Here is a 19,314-nt window from a genome sequence, read left to right on the forward strand (position 1 = left end):
GGGGATCTCTTCTCAGCAAGCAAAATTGGTTGAGACGTCTTTTAAACATAGTGTTCATTAGGTTCTGCAACTTCTGCATGAAATGGATCAGATGTCACACTCTCAACATATGCAACAACTTTACGCTATCCAAAGAGGCAACAGACCTACTCAAAACACACTAAATAAAGAAAGTATTAGGGACCATGGTTTAATTTCATTTTTTTTTATCAATACACTTGAAAATGACAAATAATTTAAATGAAATACATTAATAACTTATCTTTAAACTCAAACACAGATAGTTTACAGACCATTCAAAGTGCCATTTTATTCCCAAGCCTGAGGTTCTTTAAAATACAAATCGAGAAACAGCAAAGACCTGCATTTTGGCCACATGTACAGGGACCAAAGCCATTCCTTCAACATTGGCACTTTTACATTGGTTTAAAAAAGAAAAAGGAAATCTGTCCCTGACGACTGCAATAAATTAATTTAATGAACAGTAAACTGTATGTACAACTTAAAGACTCATTAGTCCTTTATCCCATCACTTTAAATAGAATCTCAGCATGAATTAAACTTAGTTATAAAAATATTAAAGGGCCAGGAATGTTTTAATTTGTGTAAGGGGCAAGCGAGGACAGAGGGTTGTAGAAGAATAAACTATTGCACTTTCATTCAATTTCAGAGAAAAGACACTGATGGGGACACAATACGAGCAAAAGAAACTCACCTGCACCTGCAATACTGTCCACATATCCACCTTACATACACACAAACAAYCATACAGTGCTGTGAAAAAGTAATTTGCCCCCTTAATTCTCTACTTTAGCTTTTTTTTTTATACTGAATATGATCAGATCTTCAACCAAAATCTAATATTAGATAAAGGGGACCTGAGTGAACAAATAACACAACAATTAAATACTTATTTAATTGATTTCATAAACAAAGTTATGCAACACCCAATGCCCATGTGAAAAAGTAATTTCCCCTTACACTCAATAACTGCTTGTGCCACCCTTAGCTGCAATGACTCCAATCAAACACTTCCTTTAGTTGTTGCACAGTCTCTCACGTTGCTGTGGAGGAATTTTGGCCCACTCTTTCATGCAGAACTGCTTTAACTCAGCGACATTTGTGGGTTTTCAAGCATGAACTGCTCATTTCAAGTCCTGCCACAACATCTGAATTGGGATTAGGTCTGGACTTTGCCTAGGCCATTCCAAAACTTCAAATTTCAAAATGTGTTTTGGATTATTGTCTTGCTGCATGACCCAGCTGCGCTTCAGCTCACAGAACGCCTGACATTCGCCTGTAGAATTCACTGATGCAGCAAGCATTTTGCTACACCCACAATAACATCTGCTAAATATGTGTATGTGACCAATAACCTTTTATTTGATACAGAGCATAACTCATTGTTCCTTCTATTAAAAGGCAAGTCATCCAGGTCCTGAGGTAGCAAAGCATCCCCAAACCATCACACTACCACCACCATGCTTCACTATTGGTACAAGGTTCTTACCGTGGAATGCAGTGTTTGGTTTTTCGTCAGGCATAATGGGACCCATGTCTTCCAAACAGTTATACACTTGACTCATCTGTTCATTAGAACATTCTTCCAAGAGCCTTGATGATCTTCCAGGTGTTTTTTGGCAAACGTAAGTCAACTTTAAATCCAAAAGTCAAGTTTACTTTAAAATGACAAAAAGCAACAAAATTGAAGTTTTGGAATGGCCTAGTCAAAGTCCAGACCTAATCCCAATTGAGATGTTGTGGCAGGACATGAAAGGAGCAGTTCATGCTTGAAAACCCACAAATGTCACTGAGTTAAAGCAGTTCTGCGTGCAAGAGTGGGCCAAAATTCTTCCACAGCGACGTGAGAGACTGATCATCWACTACAGGAAGCATTTGGTTGCAGTCATTGCAGCTAAAGGTGGCACAACCAGTTATTGAGTGTAAGGGGTTAATACATTTTTCACACAGGGGAATTGGGTGTTGCATAACGTTGTTAATTCAATAAATAAAATACGTTTATTTTGTAAACTCAGGTTCCCTTTATCTAATATAAGGTTTTAGTTGAAGATCGGCTAATTTAGTATCAAAAACATGTAAAAACAGAGAAAATCCAAAAGGGGGCAAATACTTTTTCAAGGCACTGCATTTCTACCCACCGGGAATACCCATAATGGCCAAAGGTGTCAGCTACTCACAAAGACCTGGTGACACACCTGCAATGCCTCCAAAAAACACAAAAACATTCAACCGGTCTCCAATTTCACACCTGGGTTCTGTGCCCACTGTCAACATAGACTCAGATGCCGTAAAGAAGTGATGTGTGCCAATGTAAACAAAGGGGGGGAAGAACATAGAAGGCATGTGTTCCAAATTCATAGCAAACAGAGACAGGGCATGGCATGTTACTTGATTCCGGATCAGAAAAAAGTGAGAAAGAATACTTTCACTGCAGGCTTGTTCAGCACACACACACACACACACACACACACACACACACACACACACACACACACACATATATATATATATATATATATATATATATATATATATATTAACCCTCAAACACTCTACCATCTTATCTCAGGTCATCTCCATCTCCAAGCAGTTTGGAGATACTGTAACAAACACAATGAAATCCATTATTTCCCCAAATATAAAGTATTTTGTAAAAGGGGGAGAGTATTCAAAATGAGGCATTTAGTCCAACAGCCATGATGCATCTGGCTTGAGTGCGTGGTAAGGATGGCATTGTAGTGAATACACGACTGTGTGTTTGTCAGACTGTGTTTCTGAATAAGATGTGTTTGTCTAAGACTGTGTGTAAATATGGGTGACTATACAGTAGCGTGATATGTGTTCATAAGTCTGTAGTGCAAAAAGCTGAGCACTATTTTGAAAAGCTTTGTAGTTTGCCAAAAAAAAATATTTGAACAGGCAGGGTTGGGGAGGCGGGACAACCCTTCTTTCTTTGCAAGATGTACATATCCTCTTACATACTTTGCAATTCTGAAAGAGTGTTGGTATAAGCATGAATTCAGATCTCACTTATACATTAGAATGTATGTTTCTGATTATGCGTGTGTGTTTCTGTGAGCATTGACACGCAGGTCAGGAGTTGTCCACCACTTGGTGTGGCAGGGTGACCGAGGAGCCGTTGATGAAGGAGCCCTGTTTTTCTCTACCCTTCAGAAAGTAGGTAAGCAGCTCTCCTTTCCCCTTCACAAAGATAGGTCCCCTCCTTACAAAACGGAATCCGTACTCCTTCAAGATGTGGTAGCAATCTTCCACCACCTGGGGGCAGTAGAATCACATCAAATTGTAGGTGATGAATCTCCGCATGCATACAGATCCATCCAACATGTGTTTCCTACCCAGACTTGGTAATCCACTTAAAACTATTCCCTGATGTCAAACCCCAAGATCTAAATAGTAATCAAACAAAGTAGGATTATTCTTGTGTTATTATAGCCATCTGGGAAACAACAATTCCAGGCCGACTACATTGCAGTCAACCAATGGTTGCATGCCACATCATCGACTGCGCAGTCGGGTATCAGATTGCTGTATGTGGTTTTGAGATCTTGCAGGTGACTGCAATGTATCACTCATTGTAGGCTATCAAGTGCTCCTGCTCGGTCCTCACCAGAAATCAGGTACATCAACGACCTTAACGGGCCAACGCGCTACAGCTATAACTGATTGTTTGGTTGTCACCTCAAGACTTATCCCATCCTGCATCTCGTCGCACCCTGTACGGAGAGGCCTTACCTGGATGTTACCCATGACCCCTGTGGACTCCATGCGACTGGCCACATTCACAGTGTTGCCCCAGATGTCATAGTGAGGCTTCCGGGCACCAATCACTCCTGCCAGCACCCCCCCTTTATTCAAACCTGGGGAGAGGAGGAAGTATGGGATACGTGATATGCATGCTGTACAAAACCAGGACACGCTCTCCATTCTCCTCTCACCTTAAAATATATGGCTGAAAGGTTAGCACTGACCTATGCGTAGCATGAAGTTGTTGAAGGACTGGTAGTTGATGTTCATGAGCGTGACCTTCATGGCCAGAGCAAAGTCAGCCAGATCTGCCAAATGCTGCCAGCGCTCCCTGTCGGTCAGCTCCTCTTTCTGCACAACAGAGCCCTCTACCTTAACCATCTTCATCATCAAGTTTCCGAGTGAATTCATTTGATCATCGCCACCACTACGTTCATCATCACCCATAAAATGAACATATCCTCTGTAAAAAATCAGTCCTGAAGCTCTTGATCACATTTCTGACCTGCTACCACAAACAGTATAAAATGCTCTAGACTGAGTTCATCAGGAGTTCTGCTGCTTAGCTATAGGAGTTCACAGGATTATGTCATACTATAGGAGTTTACATMATATAGTTTACACGGCTAGTTTAAGCCTGAGCTGACCTTCAGACAGGCGTAGCCGTTGCTGACGTCGGGAGTGACCCCTGACGCTGCCATGTAGGTGCTGCCAATGGTTTTGATTTTGGTGATGCAGCGGAACTGAGACTCGTCCAGAAGCTGTCAGAGGTTAAAAGGTCACGGGTTGAAAGGTCAAGTCTCAAAGTGTTAGGCAGCATCTTTCATTCCTATACATGCCTCGGGAATAGGGAGTAATAACATACAGTACTTCCATTGTCATAGCAAGCTAGTTTCAACATTTGCATGACTGTTACAAGTCGAAATTATGCATTCACGAGCTTCTTACGCTGTCAAAATCGGAGATGATTTCGTTGAGGAACCTGAGGCACTCAATCCCCCCATTGTTGATGCTCTCCTCTGTGTAGAAGTCCGAGAAGTTGGGGATGGAGGCGAACATCACACCAATCTCATCATATGACTGGCTGTACAGCTCCTGGAAGGGGTGGGTATATATATATATATATATTTCAGATTAACAGATGTACAGACATAGATAAGTCAACAGTATAACTCCAGCTGTAACCTTTGCAATAGCTGAACAAACCTTACCACTGTGATAACATGGTGGCTGATCACCGCACACAGTGACCGTGGCTGATACCTCTTTCTCAACTTCAGGAACTATGCATGTATTGGTCCCACTTCACATTGACTGCCTTAAAACCCATGCATTTATTAGGGCTGGCACAATTACCATATAAACGATGGTTATGGATGAAGACCGTCATGACAATTAAATAACTGTCATATCCGTAAATATATATATATACACTACCATTCAAAAGTTTGGGGTCACTTAGAAATGTCCTTGTTTTTTGAAAGAAAAGCAACATTTTTGTCCACTAAAATAACATCAAATTGATCAGAAATACAATGTAGACATTGTTAATGTTGTAAATGACTATTGTAGCTGGAAACGGCTGATTTTTTATCTACATAGACGTACAGAGGCCCACTATCAGCAACCATCACTCCTGTGTTCCAATGGCACGTTGTGTTAGCTAATCCAAGTTTATCATTTTAAAAGGCTACTTGATCATTAGAACACCCTTTTGCAATTATGTTAGCACAGCTGAAAACTGTTGTCCTGATTAAAGAAGCAATAAAACTTGCCTTCTTTAGACTAGTTGAGTATCTGGAGCATCAGCATTTGTGGGTTCGATTACAGGCTCAAAAGGGCCAGAAACAAAGAACTTTCTTCTGAAACTCGTCAGTCTATTCTTGTTCTGAGAAATGAAGGATATTCCATGCGAGAAATTACCAAGAAACTAAAGATCTCGTACAACGCTGTGTACTACTCCCTTCACAGAACAGCGCAAACTGTCTCTAACCAGAATAGAAAGAGGAGTGGGAGGCCCCGGTTTACAAATGAGCAAGAGGACAAGTACATTAGTGTCTAGTTTGAGAAACAGACGCATCACAAGTCCTCAACTGGCAGCTTCATTAAATAGTACCCGCAAAACACCAGCCTCAATGTCAACAGTGAAGTGGCGACTCCGGGATGCTCAGACTGGCCAATAAAAAGAAAAGATTAAGATGGGCAAAAGAACACAGACACTGGACAGAGGAACTCTGCCTAGAAGGCCAGCATCCCGGAGTTGCCTCTTCACTGTTGACGTTGAGACTGGTGTTTTGCTGGTACTATTTAATGAAGCTGCCAGTTGAGGACTTCTGAGGCATCGGTTTCTCAAACTAGCCCAAATAAATGTAACAGACACATCAACTGTTCAGAGGAGACTGCGTGAATCAGGCCTTCATGGTCAAATTGCTACAAAGAAACCACTACTAAAAGACAACAATAATAAGAAGAGACTTGCTTGGCCCAAGAAACACGAGAAATGGACATTAGACCGGTGGAAATCTGTCCTTTGGTCTGATGATTCCAAATTAGATTTTTGACTCCAATTACCGTGTCTTTGTGAGACGCAGAGTAGGTGAACGGATGATCTCCGCATGTGTGGTTCCCACCTTGAGGCATGGAGGAGGTGGTGTGGGGGTGCTTTGCTGGTCACACTGTCAGTGATTCATTTAGAATTCAAGGCACACTTAACCAGCATGGCTACCCCAGCATTCTGCAGCGATACGTCATCCCATCTGGGTTGCGCTTAGTGGTACTATCACTTGTTTTTCAACAGGACAATGACCCAACACACCTCCAGGCTATGTAAGGGCTATTTGACCAAGAAGGAGAGTGATGGTGTGCTGCATCAGATGACCTGGCCTCCACAATCACCCGACCTCAACCCAATTGAGATGGTTTGTGGTGAACTCTTTCAAGACTGTTGGAAAAGCATTCCAGGTGAAGCAGGTTGAGAGAATTCCAAGAGTGTGCAAAGCTGTCATTAAGGCAAAGGGTGGCTACTTTGAAGAATCTCAAATATAAATTATATACATTTTTGCTTACTACATGATTCCATAAGTGTTATTTCATAGTTTTGATGTCTTCACTATTATTCTACAATTTAGAAAATAGTGAAAATAAAGAAAAACCCTTGAATGAGTAGGTGTATCCAAACTTTTGACTGGTACTGTATATGAACGACCAGCTGACTGAAGACGGGATGGCAGGCCATTAGCGCAGTTGAGTCAGTTTCTGCTGTAACATGGACTCTACAACGTGATGAAACTTTGTTTCTCCTTGCTGAAACATGCAAGGTGTTGTAGCAAACGAGGATTCGGTTGCCTAGGCAACACCCCACTCCCTGCAGCAGCAGCACATGCAGTCAGAAGCAGAGGAGAGGAGAAAATGTGCGTCTTAAATATATTCACTGAGTGTACAAAACATTAGGGACACCTGCTCTTTCCATGACAGACTGACCAGGTGAATCCAGGTGAAAGCAACGATCCATTATTGATATCACCAGTTAAATCCACTTCAAATCAGTTTAGGTGAAGGGTAGGAGACAGGTTAAAGAAGGATTTTTAAGCCTTGAGACATGGATTGTGTATGTGTGCCAGCCAGAGGGTGAACGGGCAATACAAAATATTTAAAGTGCCTTTGAACAGGGTATTTGTAGTAGGTGCCAGGCTCACCGGTTTGAGTATGTCAAGAACTGCAACACTGCTGGGTTTTTTCACACTCAACAGTGTGAAATCAAGAATAGTGCACAACCCAAAGGACATCCAGCCAACATCACACAACTGTGGGAAGCATTGGAGTCAACATGGGCCAGCATCTGTGGAACACTTTCGACACCTTGTAGAGTCCAGGCTGTTCTGAGGCAAAAGGGGGTGCAACTCAATATTAGGAATGGGTTCCTAATGTTTTGTACTCATGTTTTGTACATGTATTATAATTGTTTTGCTATTAGAACGGTTATAACAGTGAACTTGTTTATTTGGATGACTAATAACTTTCATCCAAAATCCCATTACCGTCACAGCCCTAGTATTTACATTGTAGCTACATGGTAGTTACGGTCAGGGCTATAAAGTGTGACAATGTTGGTCGCATATACTCCTAAATGCATTTACAGGTTTCCATATTACTTTCAAGGGCATAACGTGTGCTTCAGAAGTAGCTAGCATACTTCAAGGCCCAGCATACAGTAGGCTATATCTCAATCGATATTTTTATTTTATTTATTTTCTACCAATGAAACATTTGAATTTAGAGCCCTTGGTTTTTCTATATTTTTGCATATTCTTTATACTGAATGTTATCAGATCTTCAACCATAACCTAATATTAGATTAAGGAAACCTGAGATTACAAAATAAAATTGGATACGTCCCCAAACCATTACACTACCATCACCATGCTTGACCGTTGGTATGAGGTTCTTACTGTGGAATGCAGTGTTTGGTTTTCGCCAGGCATAACGGGACCCATGTCGTCCAAAAAGTTGACTAAAGTTTGCCAAAAACATACCTGGAAGATCATCAAGACTCTTGGAAGAATGTTCTCTGGACAGACGACTGAAAAGTATAACTTCTCAGACGACACGAAGGGCGAACCAGGTACTGTATCTACAGTGGTGAAGTTGTCTCACCTCGTCCCTTTTCTTGGAGCCCAGGAAGTGGCGCGCTACGTGCTCTGGCAGCATGTTCGTGACCAGCGCCTCGTTCCAGCGCCTCATCTCATACACCTTCTCCTTCTGCTCGTGGACCTCAATCTTCCACAAAAACAGAGTACGGGCTAGCTTCTCCACCTAAAGTCAGGGACATGGTGGCGGGAGACAGGAAAGAGGTTCAAATAAGAGGTGGAGAGGTTAACAAGAATGGAGGAGAAGCAGAACATGTGGAGACTAGAGAAGGTGGTGACGACTTGGAAGGTATATAACTAGTAGACTTCGGCCATAGTAACTTACATGTCGAGAAAAGTAGTAGAAGCTGATCATCATGACGAAGATCATGATAGTCATGGCATATTTGGAGGGAACCAGATAAGACCTAAAAACAGAGCACAGAGATAGTCAGAAATCACAAGCATGCTCACATTGTTTCCAGAACAACCATAATCACACTAAACATGACAATCAGAGTTGCGGTCAATTTCATTTAAATTCAGTCAACTGAAATTCCAATTGCAGTTTTACTAATTGAAAAGAAATGATGACCACACATCCATAAACTGATGACCACCACCCACACCTGTTCTACAGCCTATAACACCACAACCACATCCACCTGTAGTCCTGGAAGCGGGCCATATCGTAGCGGTCAAAAATGTCCCTCCAGCTGTAGATGTTGACGATGCCCGTCGCTATGGTGATGAGGAGCATGAGTGTGACCTTGACCATGTGGCTGACCTGTACCAGCATGGTGGTTGCCATGAGTGCCAGCACGGCGATGTAGCTGTAGTACTTGGGGTTGTCCAGACAGCCCTCTGGCCCGGATTGGACAACAGAGGAAGGAGGAGCCATTGTGGCGTTTCCAGAGGGACGGGGACAGCTCAGCTACAGGGCGTGGACAGAGGGGATAGAGGCCAAATGTTAACGCAAGACCTGAGCCACCACTCAATCGATTTCTAGTGCTTCCTCCAAGCTTACATGGACCCCTTTAAAAAAATCCCTGGTTTCACTCCCATCTTGTTGCTTTATTACGAATTTAAAACATTTAACTGCAATGCGCGCTGTTGCATATGGACGGTATGCATGCAAGTCAACACCAAAAACAGACCCATAAGTCAAACCCAGCTTCATGAGAAGGCTTGTGTATTGGCATGCTACTGCATAATTCCACACCAGAAAGCCAGTGTTGTGATTTTTTTCTGCTGGACTAACGATGAGCGTTTCTCACCATGTCCACAATGTCGGCCATGGTGAGGATGAAGATTGCTGCCATGGCCCAAGTGTTCCGTGCCCAGCGGGTGTGGTCGATCCATGTGGAGAAAGACACCAGCCTCTTAGGGAAAACCTAGGAGGAAAAATAACATGTTGATCATCAACAGTAATATCATTAACCAGTCACGTGAACTTACCAGTAATATCTATCTACCTATCATCGTTGTATTGATGTGGTTTTGAGTCATGTTTCACAACACTCTTTTACGACACCTGTGGTATATGTGGGGCAATGGCGGAACATTAAAAACGTTTTAACTATGATTGATGGCGCCGGTCGTCTTTGCTCGCCGTAACCAACGAAGTAATACAATTGTAATCATCATCGTAATGATGCTCAGTTTTCAAAACGCATCATCAGATGGAAACCATAGTAGCGGTCAGGGTATTTCTCCTAGTGAGTTTGTACAGATGAAGGATATTCATTTGCACCAGTTTGCTACAGCAGGAAAATAATCCTGCAGCAACAGGAAATGTGAATGATGTGGATTTTGATTACTGGAAAAATTTTGTAGGGGTTGATACACTTCTCATAACGGAAAATCAAGTCTGAAATGTCAAAGTAGTAAACGTCAGAAGCCTTTCTAAACCGCAAATATACTACGAATTGTACATTTCCTGCATTGCAGGAAAGTTGTCCCGCAACAGTAGGCCGTCATTGTAAAATCAGAATTTGTTCTTAATTGACTTGCCTAGTTAAATAAATAAAAAAACTGGGTGTTCAAATGAAGATCCTACATCTGTACTATAGTGACTTTCATGTTAGTGACAGTACAGTATACTACGACATAGTGCTGTATATGTCAACGGTCATTTCAGATGAGCTGGGACAAACTGAGGACGAGACATATTGGTTTTCCTCATTGAACCATCAATCATGCCATGGGGAGTCACGCATCAGTCCAACCAGAGGGCTTCTCTATGAACATCTATATGATGAAGAGGGATTGATTTTCCATAGATAAAGAATTGTCACTGGAGTGGAACTACCGTCGCCCGAGGGGATTCAGATCTCCAATGGTTAAATCTCATCTCATTGGGTACAGTACATTCTCTCAGCAGCTGAACAATAATCTGGTCCATACAGCTTCAAGTAAAAGCATTTCATTATGTAGCACTAAAAGCTCTTGCTTTTACGCTCTGGGGTAAAGTGTATGTGTGTGTGTGAGCGTGTGGAGTTTCTGGTGTTTGTGTGTTTGACATTGTACTGGGACAGGCACAGACATGTTGACATGCATTTCACCCTTGATATAATAGTTGTTAATCTGTTTGTTTATGTGTGTGTACAGTGCATTCGGAAAGTATTCAGACCCCTTCCCTTTTTACATATTGTTACCGTACAGCATTATTCTAAAATTGATCAAATTATATTTTTTCCTCATCAATCTACTACACACAATACCCCATAATGACAAAGCAAAAATAGTTTTTTAGAAATGTTTGCAAATGTATTCAAATAAAAAACAGAAATAGATTATTTAAAAAATATTACATTTTACTAGGCATGCCAGTTAACAACAAATTCTTATTTACAATGACGGCCTACCTTGGCCAAACCTTCCCCTAGGCCAGACGATGCTGGGCCAATTGTGCATCGCCCTATGGGACTCTCGATCACGGCCGGTTGCGATACAGCCCGGGATTGAACCAGGGTCTGTAGTGACACCTCTAGCACTGAGATGCAGTGCCTTAGAGCGCTGCGTCACTCAGGAGCTAATTTACATAAATATTCAGACCTTTTGCTATGAGACACAAAATTGAGCTCAGGTGCATCCTGTTTCCATTGATCATCCTTGAGATGTTTRTACAACTTGATTGAATTCCACCTGTGGTAAATTCTATTGATTGGACATGATTTTGAAAGGCAAACACCTGTCTATATAAGGTCCCAAAGTTGACAGTGCATGTCAGAAACTAAAAGCAAGCCATGAGGTCGAAGAAATTGTCCGTAGAGCTCCGAGACAGGATTGTGTCGAGGCACAGATCTGGGGAAAGGTACCAAAAAATGTCTGCAGCATTGAAGGRCCCCAAGAACACAGTGGCCTCCAGCATTCTTAAATGGAAGAAATTTGGAACCACCAAGACTCTTCCTTGAGCTGGCCTCCCGGCCAATCTGAGCAATTTGGGGAGAAGGGCCTTGGTCAGGGAGATGACCAAGAACCTGATTGTCACTCTGACAGAGCTCCAGAGTTCTTCCAGAAGGACAATCATCTCTGCAGCACTCCACCAATCAGGCCTTTATGGTAAAGTGGCCAGACGGAAGCCACTCCTTAGTAAAAAGGCACATGACAGCCCGCTTGTAGTTTTRTAAAAAGGTAACTAAAGGACTCTCAGATCATGAGAAACAAGATTCTCTGGTCTGATGAAACCAAAATGAACTCTTTGGCCTGAATGCCAAGCGTCACATCTGGAAGAAACTTGGCACCATCCCTACGGTGAAGCATGGTGGTGGCAGCATCATGCTGTGGGGATGTTTTTCAGTYGCAGGAACTGGGAGACTAGTCAGGATCGAGGGAAAGATGAACGGAGCAAAGTACAGAGAGAGATCCTTGATGAAAACCTGCTCCAGAGTGTTCAGSACCTTAGACTGGGGCGAAAGTTCCCCTTCCAACCGGACAAGGACCCTAAGCACACAGCCAAGGCAATGCAGGAGTGGCTTCGGGACAAGTCTCTGAATGTCCTTAAGTGGCCCAGCCAGAGCCCGTACTTGAACCTGATCGAACATCTCTGGAGAGACCTGAAAATATCTGTGCAGTGACGCTCCCCATCCAACCTGAGAGAGCTTGAGGATCTGTAGAAAAAGAAGACTCAAGGCTGTAATCGCTGCTAAAGGTGCTCTAACAAAGTACTGAGTAAAGGATCTGAATACTTGTGTAAATGTGATAGCATTTTTTAAAATTTTGAATAAGTTTACAAACATTTCTAAAGACCTGTTTTTGCTTTGTCATTATGGGGTATTGTGTGTAGATTGATGATTGAAAAAAACAATTGAATCWATTTTTAGAATAAGGCTGTAACGTAATAAAATGTGGGAAAAGTCTGAATACTTCCCGAATGCACTGTATGTGTGTCTGTGTGTGACTGTGTGTCTGCATTGCACACGGTGCACAGATACAGTGCATGGGGTTCAAAACCCTTGTGGGCAGTGTGGGGATGGGGGAGGAGTCTTGCTGTTAGGGTGACAGGAGCAGTCGATAGTGGTAGCTACATAACTGCCTGTAGCAGTCAATACATTTGACTTTCCATGACCTGGCTCACGAGGTTAGATCAAAAGTGTTGATGCGTGACAAAAGAACGAACGTATGGGGTGCTGATTAGACACATTCTTTACCACATTCAGCTTACCTAACATTGGGAGTGTCTGAAAAGATCAAATGCACAGCATCATGAGATGCTTAGCACATTTAAGGTATTTAACTACGGTATGCCGATCCACTATCACAACTACGTTATTTTTTAACTCAAGAGTATACCACAACAAATATCTTCATATCTACAGATTTCTTATGTTGTGGAAAATGTTCGATGATAAATTATGATTTGGCCGTGGGTTAACTGTTGCTCGCTCTGAAAGGCTAGCTGCTCTCTGGTTGGATGTTGAGCAAGGTGCGATAGTGGAGCGGGGGGGAAGGGGCACTCACTCGAGGGAAGATGGCCGCCAGAGAGCAGACAGTTAGGACGAGCAGCAGGACCTCTCCCACAGCTAGGGTCACGTAGTTTGCTATCATCCTGTCAACCGCAGGAACACACAGAACATAAGGAACGAAAGAGAGAGAGAGCGAGAGAGAGAACGAGAGTTTAGGTGAACTCACCGAGGGTCTATGAGGACCTCCATGGCTGCAGTGAACAGGAGCACCACACAGGAGCAGCTGAAGGCAGCTCCGCTCTGCTTCTCCTTTTCTACGGAGTAGCGGGTCTCCAGCTCAGGGTCCACAAAGCGCAGGGACAGACGGTTGGTCCGTTTCCCCTTCAGACTGACAAGGTAGAGGGAGGGTTCACACGTTCTGTCTGCTCACATAACAGAGGATTCATACCTGGCTGCACATGGCTCACTCACACACCCTCTGCTACTGGGTGTTTCTCTATGACTATCACACACACACATTCATACATAGATATACACAGGCTGGCAAAATTCTGGGAATTTTAAATAAATTCCCTGGTTTTCCCAAAATGCCCGGTTGGGGGATTCCCGAAATCAGGAAGGAATAAGCATGAAATCCAGAATCCTCCAACCAGGATTTCAGGAAAACCAGGGAATTTATTTAAAGTTCCTGGAATTTTGCAACCCCACACACACCCTCCCTCTCTGTCTACTCACGCTTGTACGGTCTCTCTCTCCAGCAGTGCCTCATTGAGCAGTTTGTTGAGCTCCTGTTCGTTCTCTTGGGCATCAATCACCCTCTCGGCCAGGTCCCGCAGTCTTAGCCTCCGCCGAGGGTTGGGGAACGAAGGGTTCACCACCTGGTCACAAGAAGTGGCATTCCGGGTCTGTCATTACACCACTCACTGATGCACCCCGATTCTCCACACTTCTTCTAAAGTGTGCACTTGCACACTCCTCTCATGGATTTAACAAGAGTGTCGAAACTCTCTCCAGCCAATACTTACACCAATTCAATGCTTTTAGATCCATGATGGGGAGTGTGCAAGTGCACACTTAATGAGAAGGGTGGAGAATCTGGGTGGAGCCACTCTTCATTCAGGTTTGAAGTAGGGAAGGTAGTACACTTTGGGCAACTCCTGTCTTGGAGACATCCAAAGCATTTGGAGGTTTTTGTACTAGCCCAGCGCTAACACCCCTGAATAAACAAATCAAGGTCTGAATATAAGACAATGATTAGTTAATCATTTGAATAGGTTACTAATCCTAAACTGAACAAAGCCCGCACACACTGTGCACTTGTAGTACATAGAGTTGCAATCCTGTGTGTGGGGTTACAGTAAAGGTCATGTGTTACCCGTGTGTCCAGCTCCTCTGGCTCGTCTGGTGTGGTGCAGGCTGTGTGGACACTCCCATTACACTCAGTGGTGTTGATCAACAATGGAGAGTCCCATTGGACGACATCACAGACAACTTCTGATAGAAAACGAAGAGACAGCAGAAGAGAGGAGAGAGAGAGAACAGAGAGAGAGAGAGAGAGAGAAGAAGAAGAGAGAGAGAGAGAGAGAAGAGAGAGAAGAGAGAATGTGAGGTGTTTACAGTGACTGTGTGTGGTGTTTGACAAGGAGGAATCTGGAAGAAAAAAAAAATATTGACAATTTGTTACGCTTTCTTACGCTTGTTGTAAGCTGTTACTAACCTGCATTTCCATGGTATTAACTAGGAAACTACGCTGGTAATCACCTCAAAGAATTCAACAAAATGGAGACTGGTATCAAAGTTAAAGACAAAAGTTATTTCTTAGTAATACTAACCTGGTGTAAAATAAAGTTTACCAAGGTTTTATCTCAGTGAGATGAAACCTGTAAGAATAAAAGGTTGAATAAAACTAGGTGCTGAGCAATACTCACCACCCCGTGATGCCCTCTTTCCCAGGGGGCCCTTGGGCACCACCACCAGGTAGGAGTCGATGCCCCTCTCCTTCAGGTACTCACAGCGGTCGCCCCCGTTCCCCGGCTCCATATCAAACTCCCCGTGCAGACACTCCATGGTGGCTTGGGAGATGTGCACACGCCTGCCGCAAAGGTCAGGGGTTATAGGTGATAGGTCAGAGAGCCTGGCATATCAATGGCAGGGCGGGTGGGGGCTGACCCTATGCCCTCCCTATTGCAAACTTAGAATAATTCCTGTTGTCACCCTCTTATTTGATATACAGTACATCAACATTTCCTTACAGACTTCATAACTTATTGCTAGCAATAATTCATTTTGTATTGGTATATAGGGTTTGTATTGGGCACAAACACATTTGACAAATATGCGTGCATGAGGCAGGTAAATCTTGCCTGTGCATCATCTAAGGTTGTAGTAAAGATCTGTAAATAGAGTTAGGGAAATGTAATGACTTAGAGGGGTTTAAACCAGTTCCTTCTTACCCCGGTATTCCTCCCGCCTCCATCTTATTGGCCACGGTGACGTCAGTGGACCAGACGTCATACTGCCACCGCTTCTGTCCCAGGACGCCCCCCAGGACAGTGCCAGTGTGTACCCCCACACGCATGTCCACATCTGTCCCGGTCTTCTCACGAACATACCTACAGGACAACACAGTCACCGTGACACAGAGCCAAGAAGAACCACCCTAGCCATTCTTTCCTCTGCCATTCGTTTTGCCTCCGGCACATCACGTTACTCCTACTCCATGTGCAAATCTCAAATGACACCCGATCCACCAGGAGTACAGAAGGACCTCTGAGATGTGAACACGTCTGAAACGGAGGTCATTCGGAAAACTGAAAGGTCTGGACTTAAAAGCTCATCAAACCTTGGTAGACAATATGAATTGCGTATGATTTTCTCACCATTTATCCAGATATTGTAGATGTCAGACCTGTTTTTAGCACATGCAAGTAAGAGGTTCTACAGTAGTATGCCATCTTTGACCCTAAGTAGGTGAATGTCCTTTGACATGCAGCCTATACCACAAACCACTCTACAGTTTCTACAGTCTACATTTCCATTGGGTGGTACTCACGAAATGGCCTCCACCATGGCCAGGCCCATCAGGATGGAGCAGGCAGCGTGGTCCTCTCTGTAGTCTGGCAGGCCACAGATGCAGTAGTAACAGTCGCCCAGGATCTTTATTCTCAACTGGTGGTATTTCTACACAGAAACACACACACACACACACAGTGAGGTAGTTAGTGGAGGGGCTGGAACATTCAAAGTGATTTCATCTATATGTGAAAAGATGTGACTACTCATGTAAATGTACTTTAATCTATCAATAAATCTGTTTAAAAGATTTGTGGTAATACATGCCGACCAATATACATTTTTTTTGTCAGTAAGTAATATATTTGTCTGTGGGTGTGTGTGTGACTCACGGCAGCCAGCTTGTCAAAGCGGGCAAACAGTTCATTGAGGAGCTTGACCAGCTCATGGGCACTGCATGATGATGACAGCTGAGTGAATCCCACAATGTCTGCAAACAAAATACTGCAGGAGAAAGGGGATACATGCTGTCATCACATCATCCWACTAGATATCCTGCCTCTTTATTATATATAACATAGTATACTCTATAAGTTATGTTCTCCTAGCCATGGGTCTACAGATTGTACATAGAGAGTCTGAGGCTACTGTGTCTTACCTGACYTTTTCGTGGCGATACATGTACATGGTGTTGAACTGCTGCTTCTCCTTCTGTCCTGTTTGACTGGCTTCTTTCTTCTTCATGTCCTGTAACATCTCGTCTGCTATATGCTTGGGCAGGATGGASAGCAAGAGACGCTCCTGTGGAGGACYGGGAGAGTGGCGAGGTTTCAGTGGATACGAGGAGACTCTAAAGAGCCTTAATAGACGCACGCACAGCTTACAATAAAGGAACTTAAATTTTGTGTGATTGGCAGCAGAATCAATCAATGCTCAATCAGAATCAATAAAAAGATTCAGTGACCTAATCAAACCACTTTCTATAACAAAAGGAAGCTGTCCGTTGCCATCCCAAAGCATCCACTTCCAAATATATCTACTTCGATCACCCTTCAACCAATAGATCTTGGAAAAAGAAATACCATAACGAAATAAACATGGATGACTGACTACCATGTGCTCAAAACAGTACATACAGTGCATTTGGAAAGTATTCAGACTCCTTGACTTTCAACATTTTGTTATATTACAGCCTTACTCTAAAAGAGATCAAATATTTTTTCCCCCCTCATCAATTTACACACAATACCCCACAATGACAAAGCGAAACAGGTTTTTAGACATTTTTGCAAATGTATACAAAATAAATAACAGAAATACCTTATTTACATAGGTACTCAGACCCTTCGCTATGAGACTCGAAATTGAGATCAGGTGCATCCTGTTTCCATTGATCATCCTTGAGATGTTTCTACAACTTGATTGGAGTCCACCTGTGGTAAATTCAATTGATTGGACATGAGTTGGAAAGGCACAAACCTGTCTATATGAAAAGGTCCCATGGTTGACAATGCATGTCAGAGCAAAAACCAAGCCATGAGGTCGAAGGAATTGTCCGTAGAGCTCCGAGACAGGATTGTCTCGAAGCACAGATCTGGGGAAGAGTACCAAAACATTTCTGCAGCATTGAAGGTCCCCAAGAACACAGTGACCTCCATCATTCTTAAATGGAAGAAGTTTGGAACCACCAAGACTTCCTTGAGCTGGCCCTCCAGCCAAACTGAACAATCAGGGTAGAAGGGCCTTGGTCAGGGAGGTAACCAAGAACCCGATTGTCACTCTGACAGAGCTCCTCTGTGGAGATGGGAGAACCTTCCAGAAGGACAACCATCTCTGCAGCACTCCACCAATCAGGCCTTTATGGTAGAGTGGCCAGACGGAAGTCACTCCTCAGTAAAAGGCACATGACAGCCCACTTGGAGTTTGCCAAAAGGCACCTAAAGGACTCGCAAACCATGAGAAACAAGATTATCTGGTCTGATGAAACCAAGATTTAACTATTTGGTGCTGCCACCAATCGTTGCGTCTGGAGGAAACCTGGCACCCTCTCTACGGTGAAGCKTGGTGGTGGCAGCATCATGCTGTGGGGATGTTTAAAAGCGGCAGGGACTAGGAGACTAGTCAGGATCCAGGGAAAGATGAACGGAGCAATGTACAGAGAGACCCTTGATGAAAACCTGCACCAGAGCACTCAGGACCTCAGACTGGGGCGAAGGTTCACTTCCAACAGGACAACGACCCTAAGCACACAGCCAAGACAACGCAGGAGTGGCTTAGGGACAAGTCTCTGAATGTCCTTAAGTGGCCCTGCCAGAGCCCGGACTTGAACCCGATCGAACATCTCTGGAGAGACTAGGGCTGTGGCAGTCACAAAATTTCGTCAGCCGCTGATTGTCAAGCAAATAACTGTCAGTTTCACGGTAATTGACCGCTAATTAACAAACACATTTAGCATCTCCTGGCTTCCACATATAGCCTACAAGCCACTGATACTGACCTTCTAAACATCTACATTTTAAAAAGTTTAATAAACCCATGTAATATAGCCTACACCGTCACAATAAATCCATTATCTATTTTAGACAGAAGCATGATATAAAGAAAATGTACTCAATTTCAGAAGAACAGAATCGCATACTCTGAGTTGTCCTTATGCTAGGTCCTGATTTGGCTATGCCAAATGGCTGTGGGCTACACTAGTTCATTTAGCAGACAAGATTTGCTTAGAATTCCATGGCATTATTTTATCGTATGAAGAATACAATTGAACAAAGCTGAATAAAATTGAAAGGATATTTTCTCCAAACGATTTGAGGGAGTGTGGACGCGGCTATTCTGTGAWGAGTGGTTAACAAATACATGATCGGTGTCCCGACCTCGGGATGGTTGAGCTAATGTAGGCTAATGCGATTAGCATGAAGTTGTAAGAAACAAGAACATTTCCCAGGACATAAACATATCTGATATTGGCAGAAATATTAAAT

The 19,314-nt window shown here is 43.2% G+C and overlaps 1 protein-coding gene across 1 annotated transcript; it reads right to left on the minus strand.

Annotated features, from left to right (window-relative positions):
- Positions 1–189: 189 nt before the first annotated feature.
- LOC111958876 (adenylate cyclase type 3-like) lies at positions 190–17,131 on the minus strand (the record flags this gene model as incomplete). The annotated part of the gene is made up of 18 exons (XM_024134906.2): positions 190–3,297; positions 3,775–3,899; positions 4,011–4,137; positions 4,434–4,547; positions 4,735–4,881; positions 8,440–8,598; positions 8,758–8,839; positions 9,077–9,345; positions 9,689–9,805; positions 13,374–13,461; positions 13,545–13,706; positions 14,054–14,196; positions 14,694–14,809; positions 15,247–15,410; positions 15,772–15,930; positions 16,371–16,498; positions 16,723–16,834; positions 16,989–17,131. Coding segments are annotated over 18 exons (2,538 nt in total), but the record flags the coding sequence as incomplete, so codon positions are not given.
- Positions 17,132–19,314: the final 2,183 nt, after the last annotated feature.

This window comes from Salvelinus sp. IW2-2015, linkage group LG35, assembly GCF_002910315.2.
Source record: "Salvelinus sp. IW2-2015 linkage group LG35, ASM291031v2, whole genome shotgun sequence".
Taxonomy (NCBI): Eukaryota; Metazoa; Chordata; class Actinopteri; order Salmoniformes; family Salmonidae; genus Salvelinus; species Salvelinus sp. IW2-2015.